The sequence below is a fragment of the Lepidochelys olivacea genome (assembly GCF_965140295.1).
Source record: "Lepidochelys olivacea isolate rLepOli2 genome assembly, chromosome: 7".
NCBI lineage: Eukaryota > Metazoa > Chordata > Testudines > Cheloniidae > Lepidochelys > Lepidochelys olivacea.
The window spans coordinates 103,809,164-103,825,211 of NC_140417.1; the positions used below are offsets into that span (position 1 = coordinate 103,809,164).

At 38.4% G+C, this 16,048-nt stretch overlaps 1 protein-coding gene across 1 annotated transcript in view; it reads left to right on the forward strand.

The window, feature by feature from the left end:
• Positions 1-16,048, forward strand: part of ADAM12 (ADAM metallopeptidase domain 12) — a 346,313-nt gene that overhangs the window by 248,144 nt on the left and 82,121 nt on the right. The window contains exons 7-10 of the mRNA XM_084634670.1: positions 5,648-5,713; positions 6,668-6,739; positions 8,584-8,753; positions 10,585-10,669. Of these exons, the coding sequence (XP_084490796.1) occupies positions 5,648-5,713; positions 6,668-6,739; positions 8,584-8,753; positions 10,585-10,669 (393 nt within the window). The remainder of the gene's footprint in view (positions 1-5,647; positions 5,714-6,667; positions 6,740-8,583; positions 8,754-10,584; positions 10,670-16,048) is intronic.

Genomic DNA, 16,048 nt, shown 5'->3' on the forward strand with positions numbered 1-16,048 from the left:
GGGCCAGGAGCCAGAGTGGGAGTGGGTGGTGAAGAGCGTGCTAAATCCCTGACCGGGGGGGCTGCTGTGGAGCTTGCAGGTTTGGGGTGGGAACAGGCTGGAAATCATTCCTCCTCCCACTCCAGAGCCCTCACACAACCGGAGCTGCACTGACGGACTGGCAGGGGGAGAGGCCTGGACCTGCATGCTGCAGCTTTGTCCCGCCACCAGCCTTGCACACCCACCCCCATTGTGGGCCATTGGACCACCCCACTCACTGCTGGCGGGCAGGCTGGTGAGCAGGGATCCAGCCAGCAGCAGGACCTGCCGGTACTGATGAAGGTGGGGAGAAAGGCAGAAAATACAGGACAATTTGCCCATTTTAAAGAAAAGGTCAGGACACCTACAGGAGGGCTTAAATACGGGACTGTTCCATTAAAAATGGGACATCTGGTCACCCTAGGCATGCTCAAGCATTTCTAACATGTTTACATCTATGCTGTCTTCTATGGTCTTAATATTAGCTTTGGGGGAAAACCAAAGCATCTCACAAATCTGCAGTTTTCTGAATAACAGCTCAGACTAAGTCTCAGACATCTATTAAAAACTACAGTGGCAGAGAAACCAACTCTGCCACACGTAGGAATGTGTAGTCATTTGTTTATTTCAGTAATGTAGCGTTTCACCCATGCCCAGTATTTGTGGACAGAGATTTTAAAAGGAAGGTAAATCAAGATGCTTAGTCATGCAAATCCATGACTTCACAGCAATGGTGCACTTAGCCATAGATTTCTCCAGCCCAGCCAGTTCAGAGCATTTGCTCCACCCGTACTTTGATTATTATACAGGTACTGTGGTTTAAATGTTACAGAATGAATAAATCTGCTTATAAAAGAACATGTACCACTTCAGAGTTATAAGGTTATTGAAATTACAATTGCCAGTAATTTTTTGCCCTCCTCCTCTAAGTCTTCGTGGGACACCAAAAGTTGATGAATTTAGCAACATTTTGCAGCCTCCAGGATGAAGTTTGTATCTCTGCGTTTTCTTTCTCAATCCTTACCTTTGTCCACTTTTGATTACCTTTCTTTTTCCTTTCCCATTTTCTCCCTTCTCCCGGAGTCTGTCCAGACCTAATCTTACTCCCCTTCCCAGTTTTGCCTCAACAGTCTTTCTTCTCCATCCATCACTTCCACTCACCCGTTTTGTCCAGTAGTTCATGCTCCTCTGTAGCTTCCCATATTTATGTCATTCATTGATTCCCCTCTTCATATCTCCCCTATTTCACTCCCCATTCCCTCCTCACAAGTGTTTCTTAGCGGGCGTAGAGTCATAGGCTCTAAGGCCAGAAGCGACCACTGTGATCATCTGATCTGACCTCCTAGAGTGCACAAGCCATAGAACATCCCCAAAATAATTCCTAGAGCAGATCTTTTAGAAAAATATTCAATTTTCATTTTAAAATTGCCCGTGATGGAGAATTCACCATAAACCTTTGTAAATTATTCAAAGGGTTAATTACCCTCACTGTTAAAAAAATATATGCCTCATTTCCACTCTGAGTTTGTCTAGCTTCAACCTCAAGCCACAGGGTCATGTTACAGCTTTCTCTGCTTGACTGAAGAGCCGTTGTCGACTGTAATTGCGTCATTCCTTAACAGTCTCTTTGTTAAACTAAATAGATTGAAATCCCTGAGACTATCACTATAAAACCCATTTTCTAATGCTTTAGTCTTTATCATGGCTCTTCTCTGAACCCTCTCCAATTTATCAACATCCTTCTTGAATTGTGAAAACCAGAACTGGACACAGTATTCCAGCGGTGGTTGCACTGGTGCCAAATACAGAAGTAAAATAACTTCTTTATTCCTACTCAAGATTCCTCTGTTTATGCATCACAGGATCTCATTAGCTCTTTTGGCCACAGCATCACACTGAGAGCTCATGTTCAACCGATTATCCACCATGACCCCAAAATCTCTTTCAGAGTTACTGCTTCCTAGCATAGAGTCCCCCTGTCACTGTGCCTCAGTGGATCACAACTGAGAATACCAGATTCAGGACAAACTGCTGAGAACTGTAGCAGACTAGCCCCAAACTGGTGGTTCTTCTTCCATAAGATATACTATAGCAATAACAAAAGTAAACTTCTTTCTCACCACATTGGCTAATAAGAAGTCAGAAATGTAGTCTCCTTAGGTATCATAATCCTTGTTTCAACCCCCAGATGCGAGACTTAATGATGAGTGGTTATTTAAAACCAATTTCATCAACCAAAGGGTTCCACTGATCCCAAAGGACTAGTCGCATACCCAGGTCAATATATAACTCAGATCTGGCCCAATAATCATGCTGTTGCCAATCCTTTAGTATCTAATATCTAAAGGTTTATTTATAAGAGAAAAGAAAGAGGTGAGAGTTTAACTGGTCAAAGGAAATCAAATACATACAATAATTGTAAAGTTCTTGTAGCAGGTTTGAAGCAATGATGGAATAAACTGCTGGCTTATAATGTCTCTGGTAACGTCCAAAAGCTTGGAAGGTCCTCAGACCCTTGGTTAGAATGCTCCCATTAGTATAGGTCCATAGTACAGAGATCAGAGCAGGAAAGAGGCAAAATGGCTCTTTCCAGGCTTTTTTATACTTTCTCCCATGTGGAGGGAAACTCATTGTCCCAAGCAAAGCCCCCAGCACAGTTTGTGGAAAAGTACAGGCACAAGATTGAGTCTAGTGTCACATGCCCTTGCATGCTTCAATGAATCATAGAAGCAGTCATTACCCATATTTTGGCTAAAATGTCCACAGGAAGACCCATCAGGTGGGAATAAGCTTCTTCTGTGACCCATTGTGCTCATTAATGGGTCAGCAACTTGAATGATCCATTCACAATCGGCTGGCTAGATTGGATGTAAACTACCTGGTGGGTGTCACCCCAGAAGCAAACGCATTTGAAACATTGGTACATAGTCAATATTCGTAACTTCAGATACAAAGATGATACACATACAAACAGGATAATCATATTCAGCAAATCATAACTTTTCCATTGACATGTTACATGACATACTTTGTGTAACATTTGTTGCAGTTTTATAACAGTGGTAGCAACAATGATGTACTTGGTCATATTTTAATCATATAACATCACACCCCCATCCTGTAAGTATGACCTACATTCTTTGTTTGCAGATGTATAAATTTACATTTTGTCATATTAAAATGCATATTGTTTTCTTGCACCCAGTTTACCAAGCAATCCAGATTGCTCTAAACGGTGACCTATCCTCTTCATTATTTACCACTACCCCAAATTTTGTGTTTTCTGCAAACTTTATCAGGGATGATTTTATGTTTTCTCCCAGGTTATTGATAAAGATGTTAAATAGTGTAGGGCCAAGAACATATTTCCCATTTACAGCTACATTTTGAGACCTATCAGTTAGCCAGTTTTTAATCCATTTAATGTGTGCTATGTTTATTTTATATCATTCTAGTTTTATAATGAAAACATTTTGTGGTATCAAGACAAATGACTTACAGGAGTCCTAAATATATTACAGCAACACTATTACCTTTATCAACCAAACTTGTAATCTCATAAAAAAATAAGATTAGTTTGACAGGATTTATTTTCCATAAACTCACGTTGATTTGTATTAATTATATTACTCTCCTTTAGTTCTTTATTAATCAAGTCCCATATCAGCTGCTCCATTATCTTGCCTGGGATCGACGTCAGGTTGACAAAGCTATAATTACCCAGCTCATCCTGTTTACCCTTTTTAAACACTGGCACAGCATTAGCTTTCTTCCTGGCTTCTGGAACTTCCTCAGTCCTCCAAGATTTATTGAAAATCAACATTAACAATCCAGCAAGTTGTTTGGCCTGCTGTCTTAAAACTCTTGAATGCAAGTTATCTGGACTTGCTGATTTTAAAATGTTTAACTTTAATAGCTTCTGTTTAACATCCTTCAGAGATACTAATGGAATGGGACGTGTGTCATCACGATATGATGAGACTGCATCAACCCTTTTTCCCCCAAATACAGAACAGAAACATTTAGTGAACACTTCTGTCTTTTCTGCAGTATTATTGATAATTCTACCATTTCCATCTATTATATTTAACAAACTCCCTCTTATTGTCCTTAACTCTACAGGCCATAGATTTCTTCTTGCCTCCCTTGGCTTCTCTTATCAGTTTTCTACAATTCCTAACTTCTGATTTATATACTTCACTCTCAGCTTCTCCTTTCTTCCTTTTCTTATATATTATTTTATACAGCTGCCTTCACTTTCCATCTAAATCAGGTTGGCTTTTTAACCAGTATAGCCTTCTTGCTCTGCTGTGGGATTGTTGCTTTTTTGAGCATGTAGGAAGATGTTCTTAAATTATTCCCAATTATCATTCACATTTTTCTGATTACATTTTTTTCTCCCAAAGATTTGGCTCATAAATATTTTCAGCTTTGTGAAACTGACTCTATTAAAGCACCAAACATGTATATCACTGGTCTGGACTTTATTCTGCTTGCACATTATAAATGTAATCAAGTTATGATCACATGTACATAAGCGACCATTGATTTTTAGTTCTGTTGGAAGTTCCTCTTTATCTGTTAGGACAAGGTCTAATATAGATTTCCCCCATGCTGACTGCAACACTTTTTGAATTAGGAAATTGTCATCTATAAAGTTTTGAAATTCGAAGGGCGTTTTAGTGCCAGCAGCATAAGACCTTCAGCATATGTCACTCAAATTGAAGTCCCTCATGATCACTCGGTTCTTTTTCCCTACACATTATAGATAGCTGTGTAAGAAGGCAGTTATCCTGTTCCTGTGATTTGGTGGTCTATAGCAGGCACCAACTTGTACCCCATCTTGTGCCTTATTTGTTAGGACATTGATCCATAAGCATTCAAGCTCATTTTCTTCTGAGTTATTAGTGACTTGAAAACAGGTAATGTCATTTTTAACATAGAGCACCATTCCTGCTCCCTTTTCCTCACTCGATCCTTACTAAATAGGTTAAAACCATTGTTTTTGACATTCCAGTTTTGTGAATCATCCCACCAAGTTTCAGTAATACCTACCAGATCAAATTTATGCTGATAAATGAGCAATTCCAATTGCTCTTATTTGTTACCCAGGCTCCTAGAAGTGGTGTACAGTCAATTCAAGAATTTCTACTTCTTATGTCATTTGGTCCCTTGACTAATTTTCATCTCAACATCTCGATTTTGTGCTAAGTGGTTAGTTGACCATTATGTGAAATATTACAAGTTGTTACCACAGTGCATCTCTGAAGGTATTGCAAGAAACAGCTGAGATCTTTCCACAAAAAAAGATTTTCATTGTGCAAGGGTCACCTGAGCATTTCAAATAGAGAAAGGTGGAAGGTTACAAATTACAGAAAGGCCATTTGCCTACATGTACTGCCCAGCTTTCTTGATGATTGGGTGAGTGTCATGTAAACATCCTCTCCTTTTATTGAAGAGGGAGAGGGTTATGTAAGGAGGAGAAAAGAGACCAAGAATTGAGTGGCATGAAGCTTGAGAAGGAAATTTTTACTATCTTTGACAATGTCTTTGCTGGGGTGAGCAAGAGCTGATACTCAGGTGTTCAGGGTCATTTGATGCAAAAACAAATTTCTATTTGTTTTGGCAGCACAAAAGGGAGACTCTGAAGATAACAAAATATGTGGAGCTTGTTATTGTTGCAGATAATCGAGAGGTAAGAAAGTTTTAAAGAAAAGATGCAGTTGGTATAGGGAGTATTCGAGGGAAAGTGATTGTTTAGTTCAGTTTTCATGGTGCTGCAAACAACTGTGCTTAAGAGAACAATACCGTGCATTGCAAAAACAACAATATTTGTCATCTAAGTAGGGCTATAGTAACAGAAAGGACTATTTAAAAACAGTGTAAGAGTGACAAGTATTTGTTCCAAGGCTAAAATGTTCCTTGCAACACTTCGGAAGGAATGTAGTGCTCACAAACATCTGGGGCCTCTTGCAGTAATTTAAATGGGCGCCTGTAAGTATTCACTGGCCATGACCCAGTGAGGTGGTTGAGCCCCCATTGCACTATTTAACTCTGACCTCTGGAGACCATTACTGTCTAGAGTAAACAGCAGAATTCAGTGTTGTTGGTTCTTCAGCTGTAGTTTAGCAATTATGCTGAATTAAGCAAGACTGTATGCAGAGTTTGCAAAGTGGGTTTCAAAACAAATAAAAAAGAGACACTGTTAAAAATATCTCAACGGGCTGGAGTGAAACCAAAGATGTGAAATCTTGGTACGAACTATTTTCCAATTTACATTTTTTCTTTCAAAATGTGACAGATTCCTCTTCTTGAACCTTGCTGGTTAAATAGCAAAAATCATTTTCTTGCAATAGCAAAGACAGCTAAAAGAAGAACCTTTCCATTTCTTTAATAAAAACAATCCTAGGGAGATTCTGCATAGCAGTGTAAGGGATTTTAGAATCTTTTCTGAAAACAAAATCACTTAGCGCAATTTGTGCCAAATTTTGTGCCATTTTGAGACCTGTGGAAGTCAATGGGTCTTTGGCCTTTTATGCATTTAAACCCCAAATGTCAATGTTAATGTCAGTCTGACAATGGTAGGTGATTTTTGCAGCAAATGTGACAATACTAATGCTAATTATGCATTACTCTTTTACATTCTAAGTTTCAGAGACAGGGCAAGGATGTGGAAAAAGTTAAGCAGAGGCTGATAGAAATTGCAAACTATGTCGATAAGGTAAGAGCATCAAAAATATTTAATTTTCTCAAGCCTCACAAATATTTCCAAGGGGTATTGCTGTGAAATCTATGCCATCTAGGCTTATTGGGAAGGAAAAACATTCTGAAATTCAAAAATTATTACACACCATTCCTGCAAAGACAAGAAAATGGCTTCTCAGTGAGAATGTGTCAGCCAGTAAGAATGGCAAGACCTAGATTTCCAGCACTGCAGATTTTTTACTACGACAACCATGGAACAGTTTGGGGGTGCTGTGCATGTGGCAATGGGATGACTACGGTTCTGTTAATGCAATTTTTGAGGCAAACATTAACCTAGACCTGACAAATTTCTTTCTAAGTGCAAGAGAAGAACCACAGACCTAACTTAGACAAAGATACTTTATTTAGGTAATGACCAACTTGGGCATTCCAGTGGCTGCGATGAAAGTTTGTTGCATTCTGAGGCCTTTTCTATTTAACTAGAACATTTGTATGTTGCCAGCACCATTGCAACCCCTCTGCATGCCTGTTACATACCACATGTCCATAAACAGAAGTGCCTGCAACACTGTGCAAAAATGCACCCCACTACTGTGACTGTCCTTGCTCTGAGCAAGGCTGTGCACTATATGATCCACCACTGTGTCACATTGTACTGTTGCAATGCTAGTGTAGACATAGATGTAGATGTAGAGCTAGACTTCTTGTATTTAATGTGGGTTTTTTTAAAATACTATATACACCAGGATTCTTCAGGATGAAAGGAATTGTATAATGTTCAGTGTTGTTAATAAGAGCTTCTAGAACACAAACCAACCACCATGTAAAATGGGATTAAATCTTACAGTACTGCACCATATGTTCAGAAAATCTAGGAGAGTCCAGAAATGGAATTGTGACTGAGTCTGATTTAACTGAGAACTTATCAGCTGGTATCTCAAAGACTCTTACTCAAGGTTAGGCAATTTTAGATTAAAAACAAGGTGCTGGACTGAATTTGGCTTGTTCTGTAACTGTGTTGCTGACTTATTAAAGAAAGGAGGGAGTTTATTTGCTACCTGTTTGAAACTAATTTTGCATGTTATAGTCATTTTGGCTTCAGTTTATGTTCTCAGTAAATTGCACTGCCACCCAAATGACTGCAAAGCATACAAATCAGACAAAGATGCTCTATATGCCTGGTTTTGTTTGGACTGTAAGCCATAACACTGCTAGAATGGTTGCTGCCTACTAGGTATTCTCCATACTAGACTTATTTTCCTAAAATTTCCTGCCATTGCTGGCACTAGTGCAAGTTTATCAATGGTCATTGATATTAGAACCACTTTGTCATCTAGACCTGCTTTGAGCAGGATTAGATGGCTCTGGCAACTGACATTTTAGTTACAAGTCTTTACTAGCACTCCCACCAGTTGTGCTGCACTGGTGGTAGCAACAAAGGGAAATTTTAGGGGTCACTTGGACTTGCAATGAATTTGTTTGGAATTTTATTGGGTGTGGAAGCCATTGCCCTGTTGCACCTTTTAGGAAAGTACCAACCCTGGCCAGGACATGGAGATTTTACCACGAGGCCTGCCGAGAGTTTTAATGTTTTTCCTGAACATTTCCTAGATAGTTAGCCATGGTCAGATCTTTCTCTGGGTCAAGGCAAATGTTCTATCTGATGCCAGTGATTTCAGGTGTTCATTTATGTGGAGAGACATTGTACCATCCTCTTTCATCCTAAGAGAAAAGGTTTTTTCTGGGACCAAATAGATTTCTGGGAGGATTGTGTGAACATTATGATTTTGTTAACATGCATTGATTTAACACATTCCTCTAAAACAGAATATAGAAAGATTCATTTGTTTGCCTCACTAGTTCTACAGGCCATTAAATATTCGAGTAGCCCTGGTTGGAGTGGAGGTGTGGAATGACATGGATAAATGCTCTATAACACAAGACCCCTTCACCAGCCTCCATGAGTTTCTGGATTGGAGAAAGCTGAAACTACTACCTCGTAAACCCCATGACAATGCACAACTAGTGAGGTATAGCCAGCAGTGTATTTAATATTTGCATGACTATTAGCTCGGGTTTCCAGGAACTGAGAAAAATCACACAAAGTTCTGTTACTTTTTTTTTTTCTTAAAATGTTTGGGTGATTGTGTTTTTGAAAGGAAAAAGCAGCCCTCCATCCTCACAAGCTCACAATTTCTTCCCAGGACGCTGCATTGGTGTGAGAAGATGCTATGTCCGCTTCCTCACACAGTTCTGCAAAAAACTATTACTCATGGGTCTCCTCTGAGCAGCGTCTGTGTAGAATTGTGCCTAGGGCACAGTCACACAAACACTTACTCACGTGCCTAATGTTAAGCATGTGAGTAATCTCACTGAAGTTAATGGGACCACTTACATGCTTACAATTAAGCTTGTGTGTAAATGTTCGCAGGACTGGTGCCTAGTTTTATCCATTTTAACAGACAAGAGTCTTGATCCAAAGCCTGTTGAACTCAATTAAAGACTTCTCTTATTTGTTATTAATTATTATTATGTTATTATTGTAGCACCAAGAAGCCCTAGTCATGGATCAGGACCCTACTGTCCCAGGCACTGTACAAACACAGAACAAAAAGACATTTCCCTGTCCCCACAGACCTAGATTGAGATTGGCATGTTCATTTTTACAGTAGAACCTTGATTTTATAAACACCAGTCTTGTGAAGGACCAGTTATACTAACCATTTTTGCAGATGGAAAAAAATATCCCATAACAAAAGTGTTGTCTACAAAGAACAAGCTGATATCCCTTCACATTCCATTGCCTTCAATGCATTGGAAGTTGCTTTGTAAGTGGTCTGAAAGCCATAAGAAAGTGATGCAGTCCACTATTCCTCAACTTATGCACCATTCCTATTGTAATTTTGAGATGTTCAATTTTATGAACTTTTCAGTCTTTAAGAACTCCTCAGTTCATAGTGTAAGGATTCTACTGTATTTGTGACCTAAATAAAGTAAGAAACCTGTCATTGTATAGCTTAACAAAGAGAGGCAAAGTGGATGAGATAATATCCTGGGACCTACACGGCTACAACAACACTGCAAAAATTATATGGCTTAGATTGATTTATTTTCTACAGGCAAGTGTTCGTAGGTATAATTACAAAATCTTCCACTGGTCACAATGACAATCAGATCAAGAAAGTATATTTTTATAGAGAATATTTATACTTGACCAGAGCTAGTATATGTTTTCTCTTAATTATTTTAATTCAGTAGACAATAATAAGTTGAAAGATCAAACGTTCACTGTGCAATGACTCTTAGAAATTAAAACAAAAATGTATTGAGACATTCAGTATCTTACTTAAAGTACAGGAGGAGGTCTTCCAAATTGTTGCAATATCATTCATTGCTCTGTAAATACAAAAATATTTCAGTTGGATTAATAAATTTTAGGGTACACTTTATAGCGAATACATTATAAATTTGCACTGTGTTGTACTGACACTTGCATGAGCTGCAAGCATGTCTATATGCATTTCCCAAGTTAAATAGCAATGGCAGTTTTCAATTGTTGGCATGGTTGTAATATATTGTATTCCAAAAAAAAAAAAAAAAAAATCCTACTGCAGCAGAAACTCCAGAGGATGCTCAAATGCATCTTTCTTATAGCAGGGATTCTGTCATTGTCAGTTCCACAGATTTGCATGACTAATTTCTGATCCTCATTGTTTTCAACTTTCAATGTCTGGAGCTGGCATTTTGAAAGTGGGATTGTTGCCTAAGATTGGCAGGAAAAAGAAGTTATAAAATATTAGGATTCTCTCATTTTGTATTAAATGGTGATTATGTGGTTTGTCTTCCTCTCCCCTCCTTCAGTGGGGTGTACTTCCAAGGGACTACCATCGGCATGGCACCTATAATGAGCATGTGCACTGCAGAGCAATCTGGAGGAGTTGTTATGGTAAGTATGGGGAGCACAAAAGTTGAATTTGGTCCATCTTGTGCAAAAAGTTTTCATGTTATATAATACTGTATCTTGTCATGGAAAGTCTGCTTTTTAGTACTGTTTTCAATCTAAACTCTTGCTTTGTCTATATCTACATACAGTGTATGTGTAATTGTTTTAAGTATCATATTTCCTAGTGAATGAAATAATACCTTGCATTAAAATATAGTTAAGCATCTTTATAGAAATCCTTTAAATCAGTGGGAGTATTCACAGGGTTCTGAGCATTTTCAAGATTAGGATCAAAATGCGCAAGTTTGCTGTGCACATATGGATATCAGTGCTATGTGCAATGAAAGCCTCTCATAAATCTTTGATAAGAAATAACATTTTGAAATACTGCATTTACCATGTACCAAGGACATACATTTACAAAGCCTCCAGTGTAATAGTTTATTTTCCGTGTTTCTAATAAAGTGGTTTTACTGTAATTGTCAGACTTCAAGCACAATCTACACTAGCAACAGTGGCAGCATTCATGTTAACTACATTTCTCTCACAAAGGGTATTACTGTTGCTTTTGTTGTCAGCGTCCAGCCATGTGACTAATACACATAATCTATGAGTTAGAACATTTTGGCCTTTATCAGAACTTGTCACTGGTGATAAATGCAACATAATTACATGTCCAAATAAAGAAAAGATGCACTGAAACCAATATAAACATTGAAATTCTGACTTATGCTAAAAGAAAAGGAGTACTTGTGGCACCTTCGAGACTAACAAATTTATTTGAGCATAAGCTTTCGTGAGCTACAGCTCACTTCATCAGATGCATCTCTAAGGTGCCACAAGTACTCCTTTTCTTTTTGCAGATACAGACTAACACGGCTGCTACTCTGAAACCTGACTTAAGCTAGCTACTCAGCTCATAACATCCCCTGTTGTGTTGAGTTATTTAAGGATCTTAAAATAAAATATTGTTTTATTTACCATGCTTGGCATATACAGCAGGTTCTGGACTGGCATAAAGAACTATTGTTGATTTCACTGAAAGTTACATGCATTGAAAGTCCTCAAAATATTGTATAGTAGGAGCTGTTAACCTGGAGGACCATCCACAGTAGAATTCCTTGATTTCTTCCTTTTAAACTATCTCACACCCAGTATTCCTATACTGTGTTACTTTGTATTTTAATGCAAAGTTTTACCTTGTTCACTACAAAAGTTCACTCTATAAACAAAAACTAAATTACTTTATTCAACTGGTCATATTACAAAAATGAATGTCTCTTTAAAATGTTTTCGGGGTTATGGATATTAGGCTGATAAATAATGCTTTATGTTTTCTAGAACTATACAAAGAGCTCTAGAAACCATGGGCCAGCTTGTGCAGCTTTATTCACATTGAGTAGTTCCCTACTTCTTAAGAAGTCCCATTGAAATAAATGGAAGCACTTAAGGCCTTACATAATGTAATGCTTGCACAATCTTGGCCCTAAGTGCTTTTCTAATTTTTTAGCTAAATCTTTCTGAAAAACAGACAGTTGACCCAAAACAAAACAAAAACCTACAACCAAACCAAATCACAAGCACTGAAATTTAATTCCTGTATAAAAATGAAATACACAAAAAACAACACTTCAGAAAGAAGGATATGTAGGTGAATTAATCACTGGTTTCTAACCCTAGAGTCTACAGCGCTCAAACCCTCCAACACATGGCACATATTCATGTACATGCTCTTCAAAATGCTACACACCCTACTCCAAAAGAGCTCCCACCACTCTGGAAGTGCATTTCTAAGCACAGAGGTCGTGGAAGTCACTATATACCAAATAATCTGTGAATATCAAAAGGGGGAAGGATCACAGAATCCTAGGATTGGAAGGGACCTCGAGAGGTCATCTAGTCCAGTCCCTTGAACTCATGGCAAGACTAGGTATTATCTAGACCATCCGTGACAGGTGTTTGTCTAACCTGCTCTTAAAAATCTCCAATGATGGAGATTCCATAACCTCCCTAGGCAATTTATTCCAGTGTTTAACCATCCTGACAGTTAGGAAGTTTCATCCAATCTAAACCTCCCTTGCTGCAATTTAAGTCCATTGCTTCTTGTCCTATCCTCAGAGGTTAAGAAGAACAATTTTTCTCCTTCTTCCTTGTTAACAACCTTTTATGTACTTGAAAATTGTTATCATGTCTCCTCTCAGTCTTCTCTTTTCCAGACTGAACAAACCCAATTTTTTCAATCTTCCCTCATAGGTCATGTTTTCTAGACCTTTAATCATTTTTGTTGCTCTTCTCTGGACTTTCTCCAATTTGTCCACATCTTTCCTGAAATGTGGCACCCAGAACTGGACACAATACTCTACCTGAGGCCTCAGCAGCATGGAGTAGAGCAGAAGCATTATTTCTCGTGTCTTGCTTACAACAACTCCTGCTCATATATCCCAGAATGATGTTCACTTTTTTTGCAACAGTGTTACACTGTTGACTCATATTTAGCTCGTGGTCCTCTGTGACACCCAGATCCCTTTCCACAGTACTCCTTCCTTGGCAGTCATTTCCCATTTTGTATGTGTGCAATTGATTGTTCCTTCCTAAGTGCAGTGCTTTGCATTTGTTCTTATTGAATTTCATCCTATTTACTTCAGACCATCTCTCCAGTTTGTCCAGATCATTTTGAATTTTAATCCTATCCTCCAAAGCACTTGCAACCCCTCCCAGTTTGATATCATCTGCAAACTTTGTAAGTGTCCTCTCTCTGCCATTCACTAAATCATTGATGAAGATATTGAACAGAACCAGACCCAGAACCGATCCCTGAGGGACACCACTCATTATGCCCTTCCAGCATGACTGTGAACCACTGATAACTACTCTCTGGGAATGGTTTTCCAACTAGTTACGCACCCATCTTATAGTAGCTCCATCTAGGTTACATTTCCCTAGTTTGTTTCTGAGAAGGTCACGCGAGGCAGGATCAAAAGCTTTACTAAAGTCAAGATCTTCCGTTTTCCACCATCCACAAGGCTTGTTACCCTGTCAAAGAAAGTTATTATCCTTGTCTGGTCTGATTTTTCTGTCTGCACTCTTATTCAAATCTAATATCTAATCTATCTTGGTTCTTTTATCATGCCTCTCTGAGCACCTGTCCTGCTATATACATTCTAGGTGGTTTGATTCTCTTTGTGATAAATGAGGCTCATATTTTCCATGAATATTAATGCAAGTTAAGTGTAAAGGTAAAATGTTGCTTTCTTGCTCAGACATATTCTGCTGCACACATTCAGGCAAAAACTTTTTACTCTCATGGGAGGTTAGCTTTAGTGAGAAGTACAGAACTGAGCCACTGAGATTTATTTAACTTAAGAAACACCTCAGTGGAAAGTGTTTTTTTGTAAATGTCCCAGTTTACAACTTAATGAGCCTGCCTGGAGTTAGTTCTAGGACTGAGGTGCTAGTTTGCAGCAGCATTAGACAAAGTTATTCTATTATTAATGTTCAAGCTGAATCTCAGTGGAATGCAGCAGAGTTCAGTTGAAAGCAACTGCATATTTGGTATAACAGCCTATAACGTGTTCAACAGGAGAAGATTTCCTGTTTGGCGATTGTGAAACTGTTTGCTAATGACTTTTACTACTGAACTTAACTTAAAAAAATGTAGAGGAATAAATCAAAGCCTCATTCCTTGTAAGTCTATTCATTTCTCAAGTGCTGCTGAGCTTAAATGGTCTTGCTATCAAACTGGGCATATTACTGTTTGTTTGGATAGTCTTAATTTATGCTGTCTTCCAATAACCTCTTTTGCTGAGACATCACATTCTTTGTCTTTAAAAACCCACTCTAGAAACCTGATAGCATTCAGAGTGATCCAAGCAAGTAATGAGAACCGCATGTGCTGTAATAATTACATTTCCGATCATTTCTTGCTCTAATTTTGTCATGGACTGTGCAAATCATTATTTTAAAAATTATTATCTTAGGAGATGTTGAAATAAGAAGAATCTCACTGTTTGTGCAGAGAAATGGCTGTGAGCATGAAAGTAACAGCTGTAATAGGGTTGCCCCTTACTGAGAACCCCCTCGTGGTGAGGGGTCACTCTTCAGAACCCTGCCTCTGTTTCCCCTTATTGAGGGCCTCTTACACAGGCTCTCCACACTTTTTCTGTGGTCAAAGAACCCCTCCTTGCAAGTCTGGGTTTATTCACAGAAAATAATTCAAAATGAAATTCAAACTCCCAAATTGACATCCAACAGACAAATGTTTCTCTTCCTACTCCTAGGCCTCCCGGCCTGGAGAACTTTTGCACTCTCTCCCCTGCTTGCTCAGGGTCTCTCCTGACTTAACAGGCTACTCCCAGCCCTTCCTGGCTAGAGTCTGTCCCAAAACCCAACAATCTCTACTCTCCCTGAACATCTCCCCCATCTTCACTGCAGCTTCCAGCTGCTCTTTATAGGAGAAACACCTGATCCCTCTCTAGCGGGGCTCATGCTCTAATCAGAGCTGGCTTAGCCACAGGGTTTCCAGCTCATGAGGCAAGCCACCCTGTTACAGGCTCAGTTTATTGTCTCTCTAAATTGTTCAGGATTTGAAGAAAGTTCTAAATGTTGAACACATCTAAAAGTGAATGCGGCTGCTACAGATCCCTAATTTAAAGGCATGACTTTCTGTGCTGCTTTGTTAAAATGTGGGGGACATTACATCATTGTCCTGTCAATCCGCAGCCCTGTTTTACTTTTGGTTCTTCTGTGTAGTCAGGTGTAATTACAGCTATTGATTAAATATTTGGGAAATTCAGTGCATGCACCCACAGAGATCAATCAAACTAGATATTAAGACATCTTGGTGTGTAACTAAGTGTCATGAGAGAACATTTTTTAAAAACATTATAAATGTACATGTGCACACTGCAGTTTGCCATAATAACAACAAAAAAATTGCTGTTCAGCTTCCCCGAAAACATCCATTTTAAAATACGATACACACACAGCTCAAGCATAAGTGGAATTTTAGAAACAACATTTTTGTATTAAATATTGCAAGATTCAGGAGATCCTGAAATGAGAGCACTTTGTGATTGTTTGTTTTGAAGATAAAATTCCTTGAATTTACTCCATGAGCCAAATAACAGTGGCCATTTGTCGTCTGAAATGATTACATTCTTTTTTCAAATGTGTTTTCTACTTGAGAATTGATTGATTTACTTAAAATATTAGAGAGTTGAAAAAGGAATCTATAAAATCTAAAACAAATAATTTATTAAGGGTTTCTCTTATATAAGGCTGAAATTTTAGACACTTTTTTGCCTTTCACTTTTTTTTAGTCCTAAGGCTGGCTAAGACAATAACAGAAGTTATTTAAGCTGAATATATTCATTTATGCTTTTA